The sequence below is a fragment of the Pelophylax lessonae genome (genome assembly GCF_965119305.1).
Source record: "Pelophylax lessonae genome assembly, chromosome: 5".
Lineage (NCBI taxonomy): Eukaryota > Metazoa > Chordata > Amphibia > Anura > Ranidae > Pelophylax > Pelophylax lessonae.
Window position 1 is genome coordinate 53238234 of NC_138772.1, and position 26574 is coordinate 53264807.

General features: G+C 45.2%; 1 protein-coding gene across 1 annotated transcript in view; it reads right to left on the reverse strand.

Moving 5' to 3' along the window:
* Positions 1–26574, reverse strand: part of VPS50 (VPS50 subunit of EARP/GARPII complex) — a 428941-nt gene that overhangs the window by 338810 nt on the left and 63557 nt on the right. The window contains exon 5 of the mRNA XM_082258038.1: positions 20959–21012. Coding sequence (XP_082114164.1) covers positions 20959–21012 — 54 coding nt within the window. The remainder of the gene's footprint in view (positions 1–20958; positions 21013–26574) is intronic.

Here is a 26574-nt window from a genome sequence, read left to right on the forward strand (position 1 = left end):
CAAGTATTGAGCGCATACTATACTGTACATGGACATACTTTTCAGTAAGCCAACATTTCTGAATTAAAAATCTTTTTTTTTTTTTTTTGGTCTTATGCAATATTCTAATTTTCTGAGATACTGAATTTTGGGTTTTCACTAGCTATAAGCCATAATCATCCAAACCAAAAAAAAAGAAATGCTTGAAATATATCACTCTGTGTGTAACGCATCATTTAAAAAATATTCACTTTTTGAATTGAATTACTGAAATAAAATTACTTTTTGATGATATTCTAATTTTTTGAGATGCACCTGTATATGGGTGATCAGTGTATACACAAACTGACCTTCTATTAGCACATATAACAGCAGCAAGTTGAAGACTGTGTGTGTGTGTAATAAATCTATATAATACCGTAGCATGAGGCGAAACCTGGACCTCTATACAAGTTGCACAGGCAGTCCAACTCCTCCAGGATGGCACATCAATACGTTGCATTTCTAGAAGGTTTGCTGTGTCTCAAGAGCACGGAGGAGATTTCAGGGGACAGGTAGTTACTCCAAGAGCTGGAGAGGTCCGTAGAAAGTCCTTAAGCCATCAGCAGGACTAGTATCTGGAACAGAATGAACACTGCCAGAGCCCTACAAAAGGACCTCCAGCAGGCCACTGGTGTGAATGTCTCTGACCAAACAACCAGAAACCATTAGGAATCGGGATTAAAATCCTTGGACCCATTGTCAGACCCTACGCTGGTGCAGTTGGTCCTGGGTTCCTCCAGGTGCAAGACAATGTCCAGGCTTGTGGCAAGAGTATGCAGCCAGTTCCTGGAGGATGAAGAAATTGATAGCATTGAATGGCCCCCATGCTCGTCTGACCTAAATCCAATCGAACACCTCTGGGACATTATGCTTCGGTCCATCTGATGGCACCAGGTTGCACCTCAGTCTATTCTGGAGCTTAGTAAAGCCCTGGTCCAGATCTGGGAGGAAATACCCCAGGACACCATCCATTGTCTCATTAGGAGCATGCCCCCATTTTGTTAGGCAAGCATACAAGCATGTGAGAGCCATACAAACTTTACAAACTACTGAGTACCATTTTAAGTTGCTGCAAAAAAATTTCAGCAAAATGGACTAGCCTGCTGCATCATTTTTTCACTTTGATTTTTGGGGTGTCTTTAAATTCAGCCCTCTCTGTAGGTTGATCGTTTTCATCAAACGATGTGGCATCCTTTCCTTCCTAACACAATACCCAGTCCACATCAGTATAGATATCCAGCATGATATTTTCCCCATTGAGATATGGGGAAAACACTTTTCAAAGGGTTTCTTTAATTTTTTTGAGCAGTGTTTATATAATATATTTTATAGCATGCAGCTAGATGCAGGTAACCGCTACGATTAACATAAAAAGAGCAATGACTGCCTGGCAGCCAGTGAGGAAATAGTCCGGAGAATTATTAACCTACCATCTCACAAATGTAAGTTCCTGCCTTTAACCAAAGAAAAGTGTGCTCATTGGGTGGTATAACCCTCCAATAGTGCACCAAGTGGTTAACTACAGAAAAGAAAAATAGGTCGGTAATATTGGGGTGCAATTTATGAATGCAAAATATTAAAGCGCATTACTCGTCGATGCATAAACCGTGATAATCACAGCGTCCCAAAGTACATAAGACATCACAACAACACACACTAAACATATATCACAGACAAGACAAAAAATACACAGAGAGGTCCGGACCAGACAATGTATTCATGGAATCTAGAAGTCAATAATAGATGGTCAATCTAGGGCCTATAAACCGACTTCATATTGCACATGACCCCTGTGCACCATAAGGACTTGAGTGACAATAGCCTTTGCCTGATTGTCAGTGAAGGCGTTAAACAAAATCCAATGTTATGAATTGTCATATAAGTAGCACTTGTTATCGTGCATCAATCCTTGAATCAGTTCATACACAAGTGCTGCAAGTAGTATCCGTTTATTGTAAGGTTCCAGTGGTATAAAGCAAGTTATACTTTGCATCTTTTTAGTTCCAATGGTATAACTAGTTTAACCCATTTAATGCAGGGGAAAAGAAAAAAAGGGGCACATGTACACTGTGCTGGTTTGCATAGTTAATTACAGCCCATATACCTCCAATGTGGAGATATAATTTTGGGGCCAGTCTATCTTCCCGTACCCCATACAATCCTTGTCAGCAGGATTCAGCGCATGATGGTAGTTCTCGGCTACGATATGACTCTAGCCATCCAAGTGTATCCACAGGTGAGCTGCTATTATCCTCCAACAGGCTCAGCACATATGCATCCATTTGTATCCATTTAATGCAGGGATATAAAGCACAAGTGCACTGCGCTGGTGTGCATAGCCAATAACAGCCCGAATACCATCACTGTGGAGATATAATATTGGGGTGAGTCGATCTTACCGTACCCCACACAATCCTTGTCAGCAGGGTTCAGTGCATGGTGGTAGTCCTCGGCTCCAGTATGACTCTAGCCATCCAAGTGTATCCACAGCTGAGCTGCTATTAGACTCCGAAAGGGTCAGCACATATGTAGCAGCATGTCACTTCCTCCTTTACTCACTGCACCTCCTGTATCCACCGCACTGTAAGGGAGAAGGTTGTAGTAATGCTTGCCCCCACTGGACAGAATGCAATATATCCTTGGTTAGCACAGGGTCTCGACACTTGGTCCAAAAATGTGTGTAAATTCTTCATGTTTCGCTACGTACTTGCGTAGCTTCTTCAGGCTGAAGAAGCTATGCAAATACGTAGCGAAACATGTAGATTTTACACGCGTACGAACCAAGTGACGAGACCCTGTGCTAACCAAGGATACAGTAAAGGATACTTTGTATTCTGTCCAGCGGGGGGGGCAAGCATTACTACAAACTTCTCCCTTACAGTGCGGTGGATACAGGAGGTAGAGCGAGTGAAGGAGGCAGTGACACGCTGCTACATATGTGCTGACCCTTTCGGAGTCTAATAGCAGCTCAGCTGTGGATACACTTGGATGGCTAGAGTCATATCGTAGCCGAGAACTACCATCATACACTGAACCCTGCTGACAAGGATTGTATGGGGTACGGTAAGATCTACTCACCCCAATATTATATCTCCACAGTGATGGTATTCGGGCTGTTATTTGCTATGCACACCAGCGCAGTGCACTTGTGCTTTATATCCCTGCATTAAATGGTTAATCAACTATACCATTTGAACTACTAGGATACAATGCATAATTGGTTTCATACTATTACAACATTATAACAAACGGAACTCATTGGTAGCACTCGTGTATGAACTCATTCAAGGATTCATTTAACAGGTTGCCGACAGCCGCAAGTACATATACTGCGGCGGTCAGCCCCGGCCAGGCAAAGTGACATATGGGTACGTCACTCGCCTGTCACTTGCATGTGAGCCAATAGCGGGCGAGCACGCACCCGCTGAGGCGCGCGCCTGCCCCGGCTCATTCGCGGGGAAGTCAGTGCGTGTGACCGGCGGACCCGATGTCCGCCGGTCATTCGCGATCGTCCACCGTGAAGGGAGAAAGGCAGACGGCTAATGTAAACAAGCCGCCTGTCATTCTCCCCTGTGTAGGAATAGTGATCATACGGTTCTACTATGTAGGACCATTGATCACTGTTCCTACACCAGTAGCCATGTCCAATAACAGTTAGAAGCACGACCCTAGGGACACACTTAACCCCTCCTTCCCCAATAAAGTTAACCCCTTCCCTCCCAGTGTCATTTTTACAGTAACAGTGCATATGTATAGCACTGATTACTGTAGTAATGTCACTGGTAACCCCAAAAGTGTCAAAAATGTCAGTCAAGGGTCCGATCGGTCCGCCGCAATGTCGCAGTACCGCAACAAAAAAAAAAAAAAAAAAAATCGCAGATCGCCGCCATTACGCGTTAAAAAAAAAAAAAAAACACCAAAAAATTTTGCGCAAACCAATCAAAATACGCTTTTTGCGATTTTTTTTAACATACATATGTAGCATAAAACAAATTGGCCTAAAATGTTAAAAAATTTTGATTTTTACAATTTTTTTTTTGGGGAATTTCATATAAAAAAATGTGAAAAATATTGTTATTTTTGCAAAATTGACGCGCTTTTTTTGTTTATAGTGCAAAAAATAAAAATCGCACCGGTGATCAAATACCACCAAAAGAAAGCTCTGTTTGTGGGAAAAAAAGGACGTCAAATTCGTTTAGGTACAGCCTCGCACAACCGCGCAATTGTCAGTTAAAGTCACGTAGTGCCGAATCACAAAAAAAACCCTGGTCGGAATGGGGGTTAAATCTTCCGGGGCTTAAAGTGGAGTTCCACCCTAATTTAATACTTACCTCCATCTTCTCGCTCCGGGTCACCTGAAAAAGAAATGGATAAATCGCATATTTTTTTTTTTTTTTTACTTACCTCGTAGCGAAGAAAAAATACTTACCTTACTTCCTTCTTCCTCCTTCCTCGGCCGCGGCCCGTCGTCACTTCCTGGCTCTGCATGATTCCTGGGAGCTGAACGTCATAGCTCCCAGGAATCATTGCGCCTGCACCGGCCCCGACGTCAGTTCCGGGTCGCGCGCGTCATCCCCTTCTAAACAGCTTCTGGGCATGCCCAGAAGCTGTAGAGGGATGACGCGCGCGACCCGGAAGTGACGTCGGGGCCGGCGCAGAGCATCGTGGGACCGAAGAAGGCGGAAGAAGACACCGAAGGGGATCTCGCTGGCTTCAAGCTGCCCACATCTGAGATGGCAGCGCTGGACAAGACGTTTTCAAGGTAAGTATTTGTCCTAACAGGTAAGTGCAACCCGGGACAGATCAGAGGCTAGCCATTGTGGAATGTACTAGCCCTGACTGTCCCGGGGGTATTAAAAAATAAAAAATAAAAATCCAGGGTGGAACTCCGCTTTAAGTGGTTAAGATCCATTCTTTACAGTGCGGTGGACACAGGAGGTGCAGCGAGTGAAGGAGGAAGTGACACGCTGCTATATGTGTGCTGAGCCTGTTGGAGGAGAATAGCAGCCCACCTGTGGATACACTTCGATGGCTAGAGTCATATTGTAGCCGAGAACTACCATCATGCGCTGAATCCTGCTGACAAGGATTTCATGGAGTACGGTAAGATAGACTCGTCCCAATATTATATCTCCACAGTGGTGGACTATGGGCTGTCATTAACTATGCAAACCAGCACAGTGTAAATGTGCCCCTTTTTCTTTTCCCCTGCATTAAATGGTTAAACCGGTTATACCATTGGAACTATAAAGATACAAAATATAACCCGCTTTATACCACTGCAACGTTCAATAAACGGATACTACTTGCAGCACTTATGTATGAACTGATTCAAGGATTGATCCAAGATAACAAGTGCTACTTATATGACAATTAACAACCTAGGAATATCTATCATAACCTTGGATTTTGTTTAAAGCCTTCACTGACAATCAGGCAAAGGCTATTGTCACTCAAGTCCTTATGGTGCACAGGGATCATGTGCAATATGAAGTCGGTTTATAGGCCTTAGATTGACCATCTATTATTGACTTCTAGATTCCATGAATACATTGTCTGGTCCGGACGTCTCTGTGTATTGTTTGTCTTGTCTGTGATATGTTTAGTGTGTGTTGTGGTGATGTTTTATGTACTTTGGGATGCTGTGATTCAGAGGCGTAGCTAGAACGATCAGGGCCCCGGTGCAAGAAACCATGAAGGGCCCCCAGGATCCCTGGCAGGGGCCCTTCCCTTCAAGCCTTGGGCTCTTCCCACTGATCCTGGGGCCCTTTACTCTCGTTGCAGGGCCCTTTATTACGGTCCCGCAGTGGGACCCTTTCACAAGTTCTGCAGTGGGCCCCCTTCCTGCCATCTTGGGGCCTGCCAGGTGGAATGCCAGGGCCCGGTCACAAGTGTGACCTTTGCGATCCTGGAAGTTCACCCACTGGTGTCAGTAGTTTTTTTTTTTTGGTATTTTAATTGTAATATTTTTTATAATTTTATTTTATTTTATCTTTTTACAGTATCACTGACTATGACTCTGTCCATTCAGAAAAAGGAAGGAGCTGGTAAACTACATATCTACAGACCCCTTCCTGGTTCTCTATTGTTACACAGGGAAGGGAGCACGGGGGGGGGGGGAGGGGAGGGCACCAGGGGAGCACACAGGGGTCCAGAGATAGCAGAACACAAGTGAACTGGATAGGAGGAGTGGCGGGGGCAGCATACGGAGGAACCAATCTCCTCCATTTTCCTCCTGCAGCAACAGGAGGAAAAAGGAGGACAGTGATTTCCCTACATGCTACCCCCGCCTCCCCTCCTATGCAGGTGTACAGGGGAGCCGCAAACCCCCCTGGAGCATGGGGCCCGGTTGCAACTGCAACCCCTGTAGTTATGCCCCTGCTGTGATTATCATGGTTTATGCATCGAGGAGTAATGTGCTTTACTGTTGGGCGGCACAGTGGTGTAGTGGTTAGCACTTTCACCTAGCAGCAAGAGGGTCGCTGGTTCGAATCCCAACCACGACAATCTGCCTGGAGTTTGCATGTTCTCCTTGTGCCTGCGTGGGTTTCCCCCGGGTACTCCAGTTTCCTCCCACACTCCAAAGACATGCTGGTAGGTTAATTGGATCCTGTATCAAATTGGCCCTACTGTGTATGTATGTGAGTTAGGGACCTTAGGTTGTAAGCTCCTTGAGAACAGGGACTGATGTGAATGTGCAATGTATATGTAAAGCGCTGCGTAAATTGACAGCGCTATATAAAAACCTGAAATAATAATAATAATAATGTTTTGCATTAATAAATTGCACCCCAATATTACCTACCTATTTTTCCTGTCTGTAGTTAATCACTTGGTGCACTTTTGGAGGGCTATACCATCCAACAACCTCTACGATTAAGCCCAATGTGGGTGAAACTCTTCAGAGGGGCGTGATCGATGGGCTGGGATCTGACCCGAAGCCAGTTTTTCATTCACCTTACATTGGAGTTGAATATAGTGTGCGGCAGTATCTGCATGCTAGATTACATTTTGGAATGAGAAGTGCTCTATTTCTGGCAGCAGGTGAAAGCAGAGTGCAAACCTGAAAGACCAACATTGCAGCACCAATCTGCTATGGTGTTTATGGCATATACATAGTTACATTGTCCTGAGCTGGAACAATGTAACCACGTACAGCATATCCATACCTGGTATTCATCTTTAAAGTGTTACTAAACCCAGGAGCCTGCATTCACTATAGCTGGTATCCCACAGTACAGAGAACATGGAAATGCAACAGTTTTAGTAAATATAAACTGCAAAATATTTTCGCATCAGCAGATCAGCAGTATGTAGCAGTCTTTTGACTTCTATGAGGCCCCGTTCACATACAAGCGACGCTACTTCGCACCGCGACCTCGGAGGTCGCGGTGCGAGCAGCACGCCGCGACCTCGGAGGTCGCGGTGCGAGCAGCACGCCGCGACCTCGGAGCGGCCGCCACGGACTTCATAACATTGAAGTCTATGGCGGTCGCCTCCAGGTCGCCCCAAAGAAGCTTCGGACCCTTTTTCTAAGTCGGAGCGACTTTTGTCGCTCCTATTAGAACGGGTCCGCAGCTTCCCTATGGAAGGCGACCTGTGAGGCGACCAGGTCGCCTCACAGGTCGCCTAAGTGTGAACGGGGGCTTAGTGTCTGGTTAAAGCTTATAGGGGGAGAAGTCTTCATTCTCCTTGTACTGTCCAATGAGACTGCAGGACACCTGACCCTCTGTCTGGATGGTACTGATTGGACCTAGGCTGATCAAATGCACTCTCCCAAAAAAAGAAGAAAAAAACCCTCTAGCCATAAACAACAAACTGAGCATGTGCAGAGTGCCCTCAAGGCTCTATCTGGAGATTGTTTGACGACAGTGGAAGAAGGGGAGGATCAGAGAAGGCAAGATCAAACTGCCTTTTTACACAATGTGGAGGATAAACCTCTTAGGTTCCACAGTGAATATAACAAGAATGCTTTACTGCATATACACAGTGATTTTACAGTTGTGAGTTTATCAACACTTTAAGGCTCCATTTACACATGTGCAACTTGTCATGAGACTTTGGACATCAAAGGTGCCTGACAAGGCACAGCCCATTCCTTTCCAAGACATCTTTCTTTGAAAAGGTGCCTGCACTATTTTGGTGTGACTGTTGATGCGACTTTGGTCTAGAGAATGTAAAGGCAGATCAAAGTTGCATTAAAGTCGCTCTGTAAATCATGCAACTTTGGAGGCAGGCTAATGCGAATGGAGCCTAAAGTGTCAAACTCAAACAAGGCACAGGTACATTTAAAACAAAACACAGCAACGTACAGCTGCGTTGTCAATTAACAGCTTCATCTACATTTATCTCCTAAACAAGCTGTCAACAGGACACAGAGGAACCTGCAAACGGCCAATGAGGGAACAATTATTCAAATTGCAGTCAAAGTTTAGATGGCTGCTGGTTTCATCGCCACTTTAAACCATGAAGTGGGACTTGAGCTCCTAACAAGTGCCGTCTACCCAGCAACTCATCATGGAGCAGCTTGGCACACAAAAATAAATTGCTTTTAACAAATGAATTTATACCTCTGAAAACAGACAAAGATTGTTCCAATTATATTAACATCATAAAGTGAAAACACAGGAAACATAACATTTCAATGAACAAACAGCAAATCTGAAATGTATTTCTTTATTTATTCCTGCAAAGGGGAACCGGTGTTCCGTGAAAAAAACCTACCCGTGAGAAATGCCTACCCTTGTCACTTCCGGTGCCCCTACGTCATTGAACAGCTGAGGGCCTGACAAGTGCGCATGCTCGGAGGGTATGGATTTATCACGGTAGTGTGTGTAACGTTACACTTGCGGCGGTTACAGCTCCTCTGCAACATGAGTCACCTCCGCTCCTATCCCTGTCACTTCCCTGATCTCGGCTAATAAATATAAAAACGGATCACGGAGACGAGAGATCTCCGTCATTTAGATTTCATACGCCCGCCGCCGCTTTTACATTTACTAGCCAAGATCAGGGAAGTGACAGGGATAGGAGCGAAGATGACTCATGTTGCAGCCCAGCTGTTTTAATGTACCCGCCGCAAATGTTACGTTACACACACTACCGTGATAAATCCATACCATCCGAGCATGCACACTTGTCAGTTCCTCAGCTGTTCAGTGACGTATCCGGGGCCTTGAGCATGCTACGCTGCTCAGCTGTTCCTGACAGGAAGTGACGAGGGTAGGCATTTCTCACGGGGTAGGTTATTCTCACGGAACACCGGTCAGCTCGAACATCATGGGAGGCTTTAAAATAGCAATTATTATTTTACCTTTTCTCTCAATTTCAGGGGAAAAAAAACAACAAAACTGACATCTTGCATCAACAAACACAGGTTATAGTTAGGAGCTCTGTGCTGGGGGACTAGACTGAGACTAGAAAGCTTTGTTTACTCCTTGTCAACATGCCCAATGCAGGGCTAGGAGTCCTGCTCAGGTCTTGGTGATGTCAGGATACTAGACCTCTAGAGCAGGGATTCCCAAACTTACGCCCTCCAGTTGTTCAGGAACTACCATTCCCATCATGCTCAGTCATGTATGTGAATGTCAGAGTTTTACAATGCCTCATGGGATGTGTAGTTCTGCAACAGCTGGAGGGCCGTAGTTTGGGAATCCCTGCTCTAGAGCATCTGGGAAAGGCCACTGCAATGACCGGTCTAGCTGCGTGGAGGAGCGGAGGATCGTGTAAGCAAATCATATTTTTTGTTCCCCTAGACTAGAAGCTGTGGCCCTTTGCTAGCCTTTCTTTTCAATCTTATTTTATTAGAAAATACAAGTGTACACAAGAAAAAGGGAAAAAGGAAATTCTCTCCAGAACCATCTTACTTAATACCACTTACATGATACCAAGTATTTCATGTTAATGTTAGAAATATAGATATCAAACATTTAATATCCAACAAACATTATGGCTACACAGAGTACTTTATCTTACAAAACCTTAATATATTGTTAGTAAAACCAACTCATATCATGATTATAATCCCATAACTAAATGCTCCTCTGAATAGATCACTTAATCCTGATTTACAAATATGTCAATGTCTTCGTTGGCTTAATGACTTGATGTACACACTCTCAACCGAACAGGGGGAAAATGAAAAAAAGAAGAAAAAGAAAAAAATATAAAAATAAAAAAAAACACAAAAAGTACAAAAAACACAGAAAATACGCACAGAAAGTACGCACTCCGCTATGACTATATATCAGCGGCCCACTTAAACTCAGCTGAATCCAGAAACTTAACCCACACGGACCAAGTATTCGCAAAACGTTCCAAAATCATCAAGTTCTTGCACAAGTAAACGTTCCAAGGCTTTAATTTTATCCACCTCTACCACCCACTCCATCAGAGAGGGCACTTCTGATTGTCTCCAATATCTAGGGATCACATTTCTCATAGCAGCCAAAAAATGGAACAGGATATCCAACTTTACCAACCTGAGAGATCCCGGTACCAAGGATAACAGAGCTATCTCAGGTGAAGGAGTCATTGTGGTCTCTGTCAACCTGCAGTGCAAAGCAAAAACATTTTCCCATAACTTCAGGATTTGGGGGCAGTGCCACCATATATGTAGCATTGTGCCACTATCCGATGAACATCTCCAACATACATCGGACGATGTAAAATCTATATATTTGATAGTAGCCGGGCATCGATACCATCTGGGTAGTAGTTTAAACTAGGGATAAACTAGGGATGCACTGAAATTTCGGCCGAAAATGGGCCTATCCCATTTCGGCCGAAAATGGGTTAAAAATGCCGAAATTAATGGCCGCCATGAGGAAGGAGGAGGGCGCAGCGCAGGTTTGAAAAGTCCTGCCTCTGGCCGGCCGCCCGCCTCTCAATGATGTCCCTATTACGACTATGTGTATGAATGAACTGACCTGACACCGGGCGGGAGGGCGGGAGGGCAGACGAGCGGCCGCTAATAGCTAGAACTATGTGAGCGCTTCACTTCCCTGTCATGCGGGTATCTCCTCTGACAGGGTAGTGAAGCGCTCACATAGTTATAGCTATTAGCGGCCGCTCGCCCACCCTCCTGCCCGGTGTGTTAGTTAATTCGGGCACAGATCATAGTAGTAGTAGTAGTGACATCACAGGGAGAGGGGCCGACGGCCAGAGGCGCGTCTTTTAAAGGACACCGGAGGAGCAGAGTGAGTAGGAGATTGCATCCTTGGGATGGGGAGGGACGCTGAGGCGGGGGGGGGGGGGGGGTGTACTGCCGAGGGGGACGCTGAGGCAGTGGGGGGGGGGGGGGAGGCTGAGGCAGCTCATCAATGGTATTAGTATTATGCAGCATGAGGGGGTTAATATATTGCCACTGCTGGTCACTGATGCATTAGTGACCGACCAGTGGCAGTTAATTAACCCCTTTGTGCTGCATTAGTGCAACCAATATCAGTGCAACCAGTGTTAATTTACACTGATACTGGTTGCAGTAATGCAGCACAAAGGGGTTAATTAACTGCCACTGGTCGGTCACTAATGCATCAGTGACCAGCAGTGGCAATACATTAACCCCCTCATGCTGCATAATACAAATACCATTGGTAATTAAATAAACCTCTTGGCAACCCGTCACAGTACATATACTGTGACAGGGTGGCAGCGACAGGTGTACGTCGCTGCCTGTTTTTGGTGTATGCCCCTCTTCTATCTATTTTAAAATTATTTGGGGGAAAACGTAATTTTCGGTTTCGGTTTCAGTTTTCGGCCAAGGGCATCCTGCATTTTCGGTTTCGGCCCAGAATTTTCATTTCGGTGCATCCCTAGTTTAAACCCCTTTTCTTGAATCCTAATATCCACAGAAAATCCATGGGTTAGAACAAAACACTTATGCCAGTCCAAAGGGGAAAAAGCATGCCCGAGTTCCCGTTCCCACACCCTAGTGTAGGAAGGGAACTCCGGGCGAAAGGCCTTAATCAGTAATCCGTATAAAAGAAGAGAGTACATGCCTAGGAGGGTCTGTATGAAGAAGCATACCCTCAAGTTCCGATGGTTCCCCTCGGACATCTGCCAGGGGAAAAAAAAAAAAGTACGTAGGTATGAAAGAACTTGTTGTCTCCATATCCATGCTGTCATCTTTTGAGAGAATTTTTGAGTTGAGGGGTCAGTCAATAATAATGTAGGATCTGCTTGTAATAGTTGGGCCACGCGACGATGATCCTTCTTATTCCATGGGCCAAATTGTGTACTCTTAACAGCCGCTGGAAATTCTGGGGTCCCAAAGAATGGTGACATTGGTCCCCGAATCTTTGAAATTGAACCAGATTCCACCACATTGTCCCAGATCCGTAAGGTCTGACGTGTCATTCCAGCAAATCGAGATAAATCTCCTCGGTGAGTTGCTGGCACCCAGGGCATGGCTCGTAAGTCATAGGTAATTGATATATTGCTCCAATTGAACCCATAGCTTAGATGATAAGCCATGGAACCAATCTACTATTTGTGTCAACACTGCCGCTTTGTAATAAAGAGAAGGGTCAAGTGCTCCAGCACCCCCCTTATCTTTCGGGAGGGACAGGATCTAATATCGTAATCTAGGTCGGCTTGAGTTCCATATAAACTGAGAAAACAATCGACGAAGTTTAATGAAATATGCAGATGGAATAGAAATGGGGATAGTCCGAAACAGGTTTAAAAAGCGTGGAAGAACATCCATCTTCAAAACGTTTTCCTTCCAAACCAGGAAAGTCTTTTATTAGAGTAGGACAACAGATCTGTTGAGTTTTACAAAATAAGGGCTCAAAATTTACTGCAAAAAGCTCAGTTGCCTTAGTGGGGAGGAAAATCCCTAAATAACAAACCGAAGTAGAATTTGTCTTAAATGGGAAAGAAGACGAAAGCTGCTGCAGGATACTTATAGATAAAGACACATTTAGAAGTTCAGATTTGATCAAATTAACTTTAAAGTTGCTCATTCTCCTTTGCTAGCCTTTATCAGGCCCTCGGGGCACTATGCCTCCAAATTATATGAGGCTCTATACCTCCCATTTACAAAAAATGGGGCATTATATCTTCCACTTATACCAATGATGGGATAGGATTTCTCCTAATAGGAGCCTCCTCCTCCCACTAACCACCAACCCTGAGGCCATATTTACTCTCGCTGATGCAGGGCCCGCTGACCACAATCAGGTCCTCCTAAAGTCTTGAGGACAGTAAGCTGGCCCTTTGTTTGGAAAGTTAGGAGACCCCTGCCCTAGACCTAAACAAGCACTTAAAGTGTCACTAAAACCACATCATAAAAACTATCAATAAATGGTGCATTACATGCTGTACATCCTCACTCAGTTACTATGAGATTTGTATTCTGCAAAAAACCTTGAAATCCTGCTTGCTCTCTATCTCCCCCCCCCCTTCTGTTCATGTCCCCAATTTAGGTAGGGATTTTGCAGCTGTAGTGGCATATTTGCACATGCTGAGTTTTCAGTGAGTTTCTATGGACGGACATGATGACTGGTTGCTTGGGTCTCTCAGGCAATGGAGCAAGCTGTGGAAGGCGGCGGGGGGGGGGGGGGGGGCGGTTTGGGAATGCATCTCTGGCTCCCCTGGCTTTTTTTTTTATGAACACTATCCCCTGTTGCAGACTGACTGACTGTGTAGTTACCCACACAGGGGGATGTATTGCTCTCTAGAGTGCTACACTCATGTTTTTGGACATATATAGGAGCATCCTTGGACCTTGCTCCAATTTACATTTCCTGGCATTCGTTCGCTGTTCTCTGGGGTCGGTGTTTGCGGCCTGGTGGTAGCCCCCAACCCCCCCCCCCCCCTTTTCCATCTTGGTCCGCCTGTGTGCATCTTTATACATCCTAGCATTTCTGACTGGTTCGGAATGAATAGTACATGCATGTCTCCTGTTATCATTGAATGTTCTGTTCTCATACCAAAACCATACAAATCCCATAAACCCTTGAAAAAGCCATAGGCAAAACGCGTTGGAACTGAGCTAATTCTTCCTGCTACTTTATGTGTTGTATACAAAGCACAATACTACTTTAGTTTTATGCCATGAATCTATATATGCATGACCCTGTATGCAGGATAGAAGCTCTACCTCAAGGGATTTTGTTTTGGTTGAAAACAATATGTGTAGGAGCAAATTCATGTTTTTAAGGGGCAAAACCCAGAGTATCTTTTTTACTATTTTTGTAATCATAAAAACTCTTAATTTTATATATGTATTGCCATTTTTCTGAGAGGGGGTTCCCAGCACTTTTAAAGTCTCACTTTCTACATATTGTTCTTATTTTCAAGTGGTTGATAATGCTAGTCCAGTAAAGAAAGCAATAGATCCAAGTACACCAGAATATTCCGGAAAGAAATGTCTCAACAGTTTCTTTTTAGATCCCATTTCTTACCTAGACAGAGGAAATGAACCAAAGAACTGGCTTTATTGCTATGAACAGGACACCACCAAAGAGACATCTTAAAGCGGTTGTATACCCCGCTTGGTGATTTTTACCTACAGGTAAGCCTATAATAAGGCTTACCTGTTGGTGAAATGAATATCTCCCAATATTCACCCTGCATGCCTGCCACTGATATCAGTGGCGCATGTGCTCTGGTGTATTGTGCCGGAACTTCAGAGCTCCTTGCCGAAACTGAGGGAACTGTGCGCGGGAGTGACGTCATCGCAGCTCCGGCCACTCATAGTGGCGGAGCCCACAATTCCTTAAGAGACGCTGAGGGAACATGTCAGCTCCCTCAGCGGTGAGCAGGCACCGCTGCAGGGGCTTCGTTGTAAGATAAGCATTTCATAATGTGCTAGGATGCATGCTAGCACATTACGCTATTGTCTTCCTGTTTTTTTTTTATTTTTCTTTCATACCGCTTTAAAGCCCATAGAGCATTGTTTTAGCCAATCTGCACAAATGTAATATTGCATATGGGAGTCTGACAGATGGATCACCTGATGGCTTTCTGCATCTCTTATAAACTCCAACAGGGAGTTTTCCTTGCTATATAGAGGCCCTGGCTGTATTCCCAGCCAACCTGGAGCTCTGTGTGCTCTCGCCCACTCCTACCGTCCGATTCTCAGAAATGTAAAATTAATTAAAAATCAAACAGGTGGTCCCAACTCCTAACAGATGCAACCAGTGTGCAGAGCCAGGAACTCAGGAGCAAAACTATCACCATATAAATACCAGCACAGTGGCATAGTGGTTAGCACTTCTATTTCCTCCCACACGGACATTCTGGCAGATTAATCAGCTTCTGTGTAAACTGGAGTGTTTGTGTGTGTGTGTGTGTGTGTGTGTGTGTGTGTGTGTTACCTGAGACTAAGCCCTAAGAAGGGCAGGGAGTTACAAAGTAGGTAAAGTGTGGCATAAATTGATGGCATCATTTAAAGGAAAAAGAATATGTAAACCAAACATTTCATATTCCTGTGTCTGCTGTACCATATTCTTGTATAAGAAAGTATCCTGTTCTCTTTGTATTGCTTCCTTTATGTGGAAACCCTGGTATTCCTGCCAGTCCCTCTACTTTTCTATTAGAAAATGACCACACTAAGCAGGAGAACACATCGTGGTCAGTTATCCGTGTTGGGGAACTCAGCCTGCTCTCCTCCAATACTTTTCTTTTTTAAAGCCCGTGGTGTGTGAAACACACTCAGACTAACAACCGGTTAAAAAAAAAAAAAAAAATGCACACAAAGCGTGATTAAACAAAAAAGTGCACAGGGCAAACACTTGGACCTCCTCTGAAGAGGGAGGGCCCTTACCCTGATCCCCCCCCCCCCCCCCGCCTGGGGCGCAGGGTTCCTGAGAGGGCCAGAGATATTTACTGGTACACCTAGGCAAAACCAGGTGGACCCCTTTCTCTGAGAGGTCTGACCAAACAGACCAACCCCAAGTACTAGGTGGGGCTCCCCCGAAAGGGAGACCCCATGAGAAAAGGCGAACTAAGCCAGAAGGCCATATCCACCCCCTCCCACGACTTTCATAACAGGCCCGAGGACCTACACCCTACTAATCAAACTCTACTAATCAAACTGTGAATAAAGTGTACTGTGCCAACAAAGAAAAAATAAACGTGACAAAAGTTGGGAAAGGGAAGTGGAGAAGCGCAGTAGTGCCATGGTGCAATACCACGGCAGGCCCTTCGGCCAGGAATTAAAAGTTCCTCTGATCCTAGCCAAGAGGCCCGGCTCTAGAGGCAGGGGCAAAAAAAGTGTGTCGTAGTGCAGTGGCCTTGTTGCCAATAAACTCAAAGTGAACCCTATACACGAGTATACGGCCCCCCTGGACTGCCAGAAGACACGCCGAAGGACCACTGCCATAACAGAGCCACACCACTTGGGGAGCCACATCCAAAGAGGCATCACAGGTAAACTGCAGCCCCTGGACCAGCTGGTCTGCCAGCTCGGCAAAGGCAGGGGGGAGCTGTTCGCCCTTCAGGTCACAGCGTAAGAACTTAGCCCACTCGGTCAGAGTTTGCGACACCAGGGCAATGGTGAATACCAGCCTCATTGGCGAACCAGCCAAAGTGTACATATTGCGGGCCACAGCCTACACCTTACAGTCAGCCGAATCCTTAAAGGCCGTGGACTCTTCAACCAGAATAATGGTTGCCTTGTTTAATCTGGAAACTAGAAGGTCCACCACCGGTGGAACAGTTCACTTCTTAAGAAGGAACTCCTCATTTGGGTAATGCCTAGTAAATCACTTAGGGACCCCGCGGGGACGCTTTGGTCGTCCCCACTTTTTAGTGACAATTCTGTCAAAATAGACAGGGAAAGGAAACACCTTTGCCGCTCTGGATGGCTTGTGAGTGAGGGAACCTGCACCTCCGTCACAACTGCGTCCCCATCTTCTAGGTCTCACGCACGGATACAATCAATGCCTTCACCAGAGCCTTTTCATGCGCGGTTGTAGATGTGGGGGAATCATCCTCACTATCTGAGGATTCCAGGGGCGAGGTTGCAGACCCAGCAGGGTGACCCACGTCCACAGCCGCCGAATCAGATTCAGCATCTCATGAGACAGAAGAGGGGAAGGTGTGGGGGGGGGGGGGGGCTTTTTGCTAGCCTATCGCCCAAAAGCCATCTCCATCCGGGACACAAAAAAAAAAAAGTCAGTCCTTTTTTTCCCCACAAATAGAGCTTGCTTTGGTGGTATTTGATCATTTATGCATTTTTTATTTTTTGCGCTTTAAACAAAAAAAAAGATGACAGGATTGAACACATGGAACGTATGACAGTTTGGGATGATGGTAAGAGCGAACCCCATTCCATTATGTGGACTGTATGGCTACATTTCCGGTTCTCATCAGATTTTGATAACTTTGTGGCCGGCGGTTAGGGGGCCTTCTCATGGGTAGAATTCTTCCCCTTCCTTTTCATTTTCATTTTTCCTTCCCTCTACAACCCCCCCCCCCCTTTTTTTTTTTTTTTCTCTCCTCTCTCTTTTTCGTTTTTACTATACGTGTTATATTCTTAATTGCCTTATCGTTTGTGTATGTAACTAGTGTACTGAACAGAATATGGAATAAGTAACTCCGGTTTCCATACCTATCTTCTCCAAACCTTTGAGATATGTTTTGTATAGTTTCTTAGTGATACTGCACTTGTTATCATTGTATTTCACATGCACAACATATATTTTTTTTTTCTACGAGTATGGAAAACTTCTCCTATGTCTGTTTATTTTTCTTACAAAAATGAATAAAATGCAGATTCAACATAAAAAAAGACAATTTTGAAAAAAATAAATAAATCGAATTTCTTTATTAATTTAAGCAAATATATATTCTGCTACATATGTTTGGTAAAAAAAAAAAATCCCAATAAGTCTATGCTTATTGGTTTGCAGAAATGTAATAGTGTCTACTAACTATGGAATATATTTCTGGAATTTTTATTTATTTTACTAATAATGGTGGCAAATTAGCGACTTATAGCGGAACTGCGATATTGCGGTGGACAATTTGGACACCTGACACTTTTTAGGGACCAGTGACACTAATACAGTGCAAATAAATGATGTGTTCGGTGATAAATCCACAGTAAAAAAGGTGACTGTTTTCAGATTCAGTTTTCACAAAGTAGTGAATGGCCTCTTACCATGTGATCAACAAAACAGAGCCTCCAAGTAAAACTTGACAATGTGATAATACAATGACACCCTGTGATAATAGATGGACTCTTACCGAAGATTATGGAGGTAAAGGCTTCAAGCGAAATAGGTAGGTGATCCCGTGTCAGCAGGACTGAAGAGGTGAGGCACTCTCCTTATGGATCATCCAGAAAAAAACACTTGGTGCGGCTCAAGATAAAATGGCCCAAAAATACATTCCCAAAAGAAAGAAAGGGACTAATAGTGCATTATCCTTTAAAATCAAATTTATTAAAGGTGAAATACACATACAGCAATCCAAGAAGAACGTCACGACCGCCTGCAGAACGGTTCCGTGACCAAAATGACAGCGTGACCAGCTCCTTCCGACGCGTTTCCACACAAGGGGTCGTCTACTGCTGACACGGGATCACCTACCTATTTTGCTTGAAGCCTTTACCTCCATAAACTTCGGTAAGGGTCCATCTATTATCACAGGGTGTCATTGTATTATCACATTGTCAAGTTTTACTTGGAGGCTCTGTTTTGTTGATCACATGGTAAGATGCCATTCACTACATTGTGAAAACTGAATCTGAAAACAGTCACCTTTTTTACTGTGGATTTATCACCGAACACATCATTTATTTGCACATGTTGGATTATGGACTCTAACTTATGAACTGTATTTTGTTTAAATTTGTTGAAGTCCTCCATCGGATATATTTTGTGCACGGACTACTTTTGCACCTATACGATTTGAATGTTTTACACATCATTATTGTTGGTTTATTTTTGAAGCGCATTATCTTCTTTATTCATCTTATTTACATTACTTTCTAGTGCTGCTTCTGCTCATAGATTTGCACACCTTTTCTTTGACTTCACATCACTAATACAGTGATCAGTGCTCAAAATATTCGCTGTCACTGTACTAATGACACTGGCAAGGAAGGGGTTAACATCAGGGGCAATCAAAGGGTTAGTAATGTGCGTGCTATGTGGAGGGGGTACTTGTACATTGGGAAGGCAGAGATCATTGGGAAGGCAGAGATCTACTTAGCAGATTTCTGCTAAGTAGAAACACAAGATCACTGCCTTCCCTTGTCACAGAATGGCAATCTGCCGTGTTTACATAGGCAGATCACCGTTCTACCTGTGCCTTGAATGATCAGCGGGTCCCGGGGGATGCGATGTTTGGCTCCCGCTGTGTCTAATCACAGTGGAGGCAGACCGCCGGTGGCTCGTGTGCGCACTCCAGACCCAGAAGTGCAGAATCCCGTACTTGATTCTCTGCACAGAGCAGCTGCCCTGCTGCAGTAAATGTACGTGGGGCGGTCCACATCAGGTTAAGTGAAGACTATCCAGGTATTGCTAATATCCAGTCGATTAAGAGAATTTTCTATACAATGAATGTGATCAGAACCGGATTTTCATGCTTGCTATACCAGATGAAGGATCCAAATAGATACCAAACCTTGTTAAGTTGGCTTGGAAAAGCCAACTTTCTAATATTGTATTTAAACTTATTAAGTTGGCTTGCAAAAGCCAACTTTCTAATATTGTATTTAAACTTATTATTATTCTTATTTTTCTGAGCGGAACATTTTTGGACACTAAGGCTCGGTTCACACTTATGCGATGCGGGAAGGCTGCGAATTCGCAGCCTGTTCCCGCATCGCACACGCACCCCCGGCAGTTCACACTGCCATATGCGATACGCTGGGGGTGTCAATGTAATCTTAAAGACACCCCCAGTTTGATCGCATATCGCAGTGCGATCGTGCAGTTCGCACAGGATTGGATCGCACAAGTGTGAACTGCTGTGTGATCCGATCCTGATGCGGCTGCCAAAAAGGGTCCTGTGCGTGTTTGATGCGGCTGCGCTGCGAATTTAGCCATACAAACTGTATGGCTAAACTCGCACCGCACAGCCGATCGCATGTAATGTCGGAGCAGTGCGCTCCGACATTACATGCGAACCCCGCACACGCACAAGTGTGAACCGGGGCTAACTCCTCCTAGACCGTTCAAGCTACATACTCCAAACTCGGCACAGACCTTCATACTGTTCTGACTCGGTGTGCTATATCTTTTCAGACTGGTTTGAGTTACGGTTTTCCTAAAAATTAAAAACCCAAAAAATGCCCATAGACTTTCATTGACAGGATGTTCAGATGACCCAAGCTCCAAATCCCATTAGACTCAATCAAGCTTTTATGCTAATCAATGTAAACTCATTCAAACTCATCTAATCTATCTATCTATCTATCGATCGATCTTCAAACCTTTTCGATCGCAAACCTTTTCGATCGATCGATCGATCTTCAAACCTTTTCGATCGATCGATCTTCAAACCTTTTCTATCGATCGATCTTCAAACCTTTTCTATCGATCGATCTTCAAACCTTTTCGATCAATCGATCTTCAAACCTTTTCGATCAATCGATCTTCAAACCTTTTCGATCGATCGATCTTCAAACCTTTTCGATCGATCGATCTTCAAACCTTTTCAAACGATCGATCGATCTTCAAACCTTTTCAAACGATCGATCGATCTTCAAACCTTTTCTATCTATCGATCGATCTTCAAACATTTTCTATCGATCTTCAAACCTTTTCTTTCTATCGATCTTCAAACCTTTTCTATCGATCGATCGATCTAAACTTTTCAAACTTTCTGGTCAGGCTTTTTCAAGCCAACTTAAAGTTTGTCTCAAACTTTTTTTTCTAGTTATTTTTGCTATTTTGAGGTCTTTTTAATGAGCTTTGTATGCTCTTAATATACATGGTGCTGCAGATTAGACTTTTTTTTCTCGATAAGAAGACTTACCTTCACATATGAGGGCTGTTTCTCTAGAATCAGATCAGCAACTTTCTTTGACACCTGAAGAGAATGAGAAAATTTCAAGGGATGTCAGATCTGTTTTACACATTGTGCACACAAGCTTTCATCCTGTCCAGTCTCATGAAGAGCGATCTTGATATGTACCGCCCGTTCCATGTCAGCACCTATCTAAAAAAAAAATCCTCAGCATGTACAGTGCACATTCATTAACTGTACCTTTTAATTGCATAAAATGGTTTGAAACCATCTCAGAAAATACCTAAAAAATACTTCACAATATCTAATTTACATAACAATGTTCTGCATCGTTTTTTTTTTTTTGTTTTTTATGTTTTTTTATCACCCAGACTGCAGCCTATCCGTTCAGCTTTGAAATTAAAAAAAAAAAAAAAAAAACACACAAAATCTGCAACAGCGGCCATATCCCTATCCAAACAAGTTTATTTAATACGTTTCTGAACATCACAAAATCCTAAAACACAAGTGAGAACAATCAGAAGAAAAATGACCACTCTAAATAGAACAAAAAAGTCTAAAAAAAATGACTGAAGAATAGGAAAGAAGAAAAGTACAAATAATAAAATACAAGCAAAGTGTGACTTTCTAATTAAATTTAGTAAATGAATACATAGCGTTTCTACTCGGCATGCACATCTCATCCCATTTCACATGCAAGGCTCAAGTTATTAACTTAATTTGCAGAAATAAAGAAATTCACTTCGAAAGTCGTCTGAGCAATAAATGTGATGATGGAGAGGAGGAACAAACGGTGAAGGAAATGCTTTTTGCACGAGACAATTGCAGTTATTGGCGGTTTTGCATTATACATGACATCTTAACAGAAAACGCCACTTCCACATGCCACGGGACGTAAACATCATGTATCTGCCAAATCCTATTAAAGAAAATTTCATTTTGATGTTCAAAGTCTTCATGTTTAATTCACACAATTCATATACATAATATACATAGGGAAATGGGTCAATGAAAGAGAGCTATATTCTATCATATCTCCAGAATCTGATCTACTTAAAGTGACACTAAAAACAACATCCTTATTCTCCATACATCTCCACTTTAAATGTCCATTACTCCTGTTTGTTTGGAATGAGCAGTGCACAGCTCTATGCACACTACAAAACCCATAGTCTATAGCAGGGGTCACCAACCTTTCTAAACAAAGAGCCGGTTTACTGTCCTTTAGGGGGACCAAATTACACAGTTCTTGTAGTCAATCTGCCTCAATCTTGCGTAGAAATCTTATCAGAAGCTTGAAAGGAGGGAAGGCGTAAATTAGACGATACTGACCCCACGGCCCCTCCAGCGCATCTGTGGCATCTGCCAGGGGATCCCATGACTGAGCCACATACCTTCGTACCTTTCCGTTGAGCCGAGATGCCAAGAGATCTGCCTCAGGGATGACCCCCCCCTGGAGACACAGCTGATGAAACACCTCAATGAAGGGACCACTCCCCTTGGTCCAATGCCTGCCGACTGAAGTAATTCGCTTGCTAGTTTTCCACCCTCGAAATGTGTACAGCGGAGAGGGCTGGAACGAACCGTTCTGCCCACCTTTGAATGCCCGCTAGTCTAGCTTTGTGGACGGAACCAGAGCAGACTTCTGAAAATTCAGAATCCAGCCGAACTCCCCCAGAGTTCGTATGGCGATTTCCAGGTTTTCCACCAAAGAAGTAGAAGTAGGAGACTCCACTCGCAGAAGGTAACAATGCTAGCACCGGGGCCAACACTTGTGAAAACCCGAGGAGCAGAGGTGAGACCAAAGGGTGACGCTACAAACTGATAATGCTCCTCTCCCACGGCAAAGTGGAGGAAGCGCTGGTGACTGGCACATATTGAAATGTGAAGGTAAGCATCCTTGAGGTCGATCGAGGCAAGAAAATCTCCCTGACACAGGGATGCCACCTGAACTTCTGCACCCACACAAAGCAGTTCAGCTCCTTGAGGTCCAGGATTAGACACACCTTGCCTTCCTTCCTGAGAACCGTAAACAGGTTTGAGTAAAAACCCTGAAAACGTTCCAAAGTCGGAACAATCACCCCTTGAAGCAACAGATCTTGTACCACCCTGAAACAGACCCTGTAAGCGGTTCGGGGACAGACGCAAGTTGGAAGAACCTTGCCGGGGGACAAGAGCGAAACTCGATCTTGTAGCCAGACCGAATGACCCTTGGCTTGCCAGACTATGTTCATTTGGATCCCCCAGAGGAGGCCCTGAAAGGCTACGAGCCCTTGTCAGTCGACCCAGAGGGACGAAAAAACTTCTTCTGAACTGAAAAGGGCCCACGTCTACGACGAGGTTCCTTGCCCTTAGTAGCCTGCGGAAGAAAAGTACTCTTTCCCACTGTGAGACCTTTAATGATGTCATCCAAGGTAGCTCCAAACAGGTAATCTCCTTGAAAGGGAAGATCAGTCAAGACCTTTTTGGAGTCTGGTCCGCAGACCACCTTTTGAGCCAAAAGACACGCTGAAGGACCACTGCCAAAACAGAGAGCCGAGCCACTAGGAGAGCCGCATCCAAAGAGGCATCACAGATAAACAGCAGCCCCTGGATCAGCTGGCCCGCCAGCTTAGCAAAGGCGGGGGGGGCTTTTCTCCCTCCAGGTTATGGCGTAAAAGCTTAGCACACTCAGTCAGAGTTTGCGACACAAGGGCAATGGTCAATACCAGCCTCAGTGTCGGACCAGCCAGAGTGCAAATATTGTGGGCCACAGCCTCCGCCTTCCTGTCAGTCGGATTCTTAAAGGCCGGGGACTCTTCAACCCGGAATCATGGTTGCCTTGTTAAATCTGGACCAGAGGATCCACCACCGGTGGAACAGTCCACATCTTAAGAAGGGACTCCACATAGGGGTAACGCCTAGAAAATCACTTAGGGAGTCCAAAGGGATGCTTTGGTCGTCCCTATTCTTAAGCGACAATTCTGTAAAAATAAGCTGGGAAAGGAAACACCTTTGCCACTCTGGATGGCTTGTGAGTGCCAAAGGGAACCTGCGCCTTCATTCAGCTGCATCCCCCATCTTTCAGGTCTCATGCACAGATACAATCAGTGCTTCCAGCGCCTTTTCGTGTGTGGTTGCAGGCATCATCCTGACTATCAGAGGATTCCGCGCACGTGGTTGTAGACCCAGCAGGGTGACCCACGTCTGCGGCCGCCGAATCAGATTCCGGATCTGATGAGACAGATGAGGCGGGAGGCGCTTTTTGTTAATCCGTCGCTCCAAAGCCACCTCCACCCAGGACACAAAGGACTCCAAGAGCGCCGTTAGTGCATCGATGGATGGTTGGGACTCGGAGGGCCCCGCAGCCTCAGAGAGGGAATAAGGTGGGAATATGTGCTCTAAAAACTCCATGAGTCACGAGGGGACCCCAGCAAGTGTGTAAAAGGGAAAACCTCCACCACGCTGGCAGCACCACCCGGTCACCAGGCACAAGCACCAAGCGATCCTCAGCAGAGAGGGAGAGAACCCCACCAGACTCGCCACCCAGCAGAAACAGGCACCTGCAGCCACCAGAATAAGCTGCACTCCAAGTGCGGCGATCAGGAAGGGAAAAGATCCAGGAGTCAGCACTAGGGGATGAGGATGGGCTCCCACTGCCAAAATTGACGCCCATAGGGCTCCACTGTCATGGACGCTGCAAATTTCAATGGCAGACCACCGCAAAAGGGCTGCCAAACTACACAAACATGGCCACCATGCATTAAAACACACAGGCTACCGCAAAATGGCAGCCCCTCACGGCACCTCAAGGCCTCCAGGGACCCAGGAGGGATCCCTAGGCCTTAAAGACAGACCCCGGCAGAACAGGGGGCCCTGGCAGGAGCCCCACCAGCAGGCACAACCCCCCCCTCCGCACAGCTGATCATCCAGTCGCTTGTGGCGCACCCTCCGGCCCCCATCGCCAGTATAGCACACAGCCCCAGCATATTTGGAGGGGTGGATTAGGATGGGGGACAGATGAAAGGGGGTGCCTGAAGGGAAGGAGGGGAACCCAGGGGTTCGACCGTCCCAAGGAGCGGCCCATGTCCACCCCAAAACCCTATAGGGGGAGAGGGGGGACAGCTAATCACCATATCAGGAAACAGGTGGGCACTGCTCGAGAAAGAACCCCTCACCATTGAAATGGGGGAGGGCTATCAGTCAGGAGGAATGCTGCGACTCGGGCCGAGACCCAGTCGTATGTGACCTCGTGAGGCGTTTAACTCGCAGGCCAGCCCCCATCCAGTGGGGCTATGTTGTGGCCAACCTAGCGCAGAGCTGAGGTGATCACTGGATCTAGATTATCCAGCCCGTCGCCCAATCCAGCAGTTGATTGTAGATCTCACAGAAAAAAACAGGAGAAAAAAAATAGAATTTTTTTAAGAACTTACCGTAAAATTCTTTTCTCTGAGTCCTCTGACAGTTGACCTCTTATCCATAGGAGCAAGCTAGGCATAAGACTTGTTAAAAACAAAGTAATTTACATAGACACACCTATGGGGGCTGTCCCATTGGTCCAATACCCCCCTGCTATCAGCCACCCCAACTCAGTTTGGTAGCAAGCAGTTTAAGTCCAAAGAACCCCAATAGAGGGGCGGGGGTGGCGACTGTCAGAGGACTCAGATAAAGGAATTTTACGGTAAAATTTTACAAAAATTCAGTTTTCTCTTAAGTCCTCTGACAGTCGCCGCCCACTCATTCAGTCTTCACCAATGGGATGTCCCAAAGCAGTGTAGACATGAGGGGTGGGAAACGTAACTGTCATAAAGGCAACGCAGCACCCACGTCAGAGAAAGGAACCTTCCGTGAACAGAAAGGTATCCTCTGGGTAACAGAAAAGGTTCAACTTGAGCAACCACCCAGGAAAGCAAATAACCAAGGGGAAAAACAGCCGCAACAGCCAGGGACCCGCAAACCTAGGGTCCCCTTAAGGCACTGCCGCACACAGAACTTTGCGGCCAAAGGAGGCATCTGCCGATGGCAGAACATCAAGTTTGTAGAATTTTGAAAAGGTGTGCACAGACGACCAAGTCGCAGCCTTGTACACCTGGGCCACCGAAGCCTGATGCCGGAAGGCCCAGGACGCACTCACCGCTCTGGTAGAGTGCGCCTTGACAGGGAAGGGCGGTACCCGTTCCTTAATCGAATAGGCCTGTACAATCGTCTGTCTGATCCATTTGGAAATGGTCGCCGCAGACGCAGCCATACCCTTCCAAGGTTCCTCAGGAAGAACAAAGAGGGAATCCGACTTCCGAAAGGATTCAGTGGACGACAGGTAAACCCTGATTGCCCTGACAACATCCAAGGAATGTAAGGCAAACTCCTTAGGATGTTTTGGATTTGCACAAAGCGAAGGCAAAAACAATGTCCTCATTAAGGTGGAAATCAGAAACCACCTTCGGAAGAAAAGACTGGCTAGGTCGCAAGACCACCTTATCCCTATGAACCACCAGGTAAGGGGAGCGGCAGGACAAGGCCGCCAACTCCGACACTCTGCGGGCAGAAGTGATCTCCACTAGAAAAGCAACCTTTTTCGACAGCAGAGGCAAAGAAATTTCCCTGATGTTTTCAAAGGGAGGACGTTGCAAAACGGACAGAACCAAG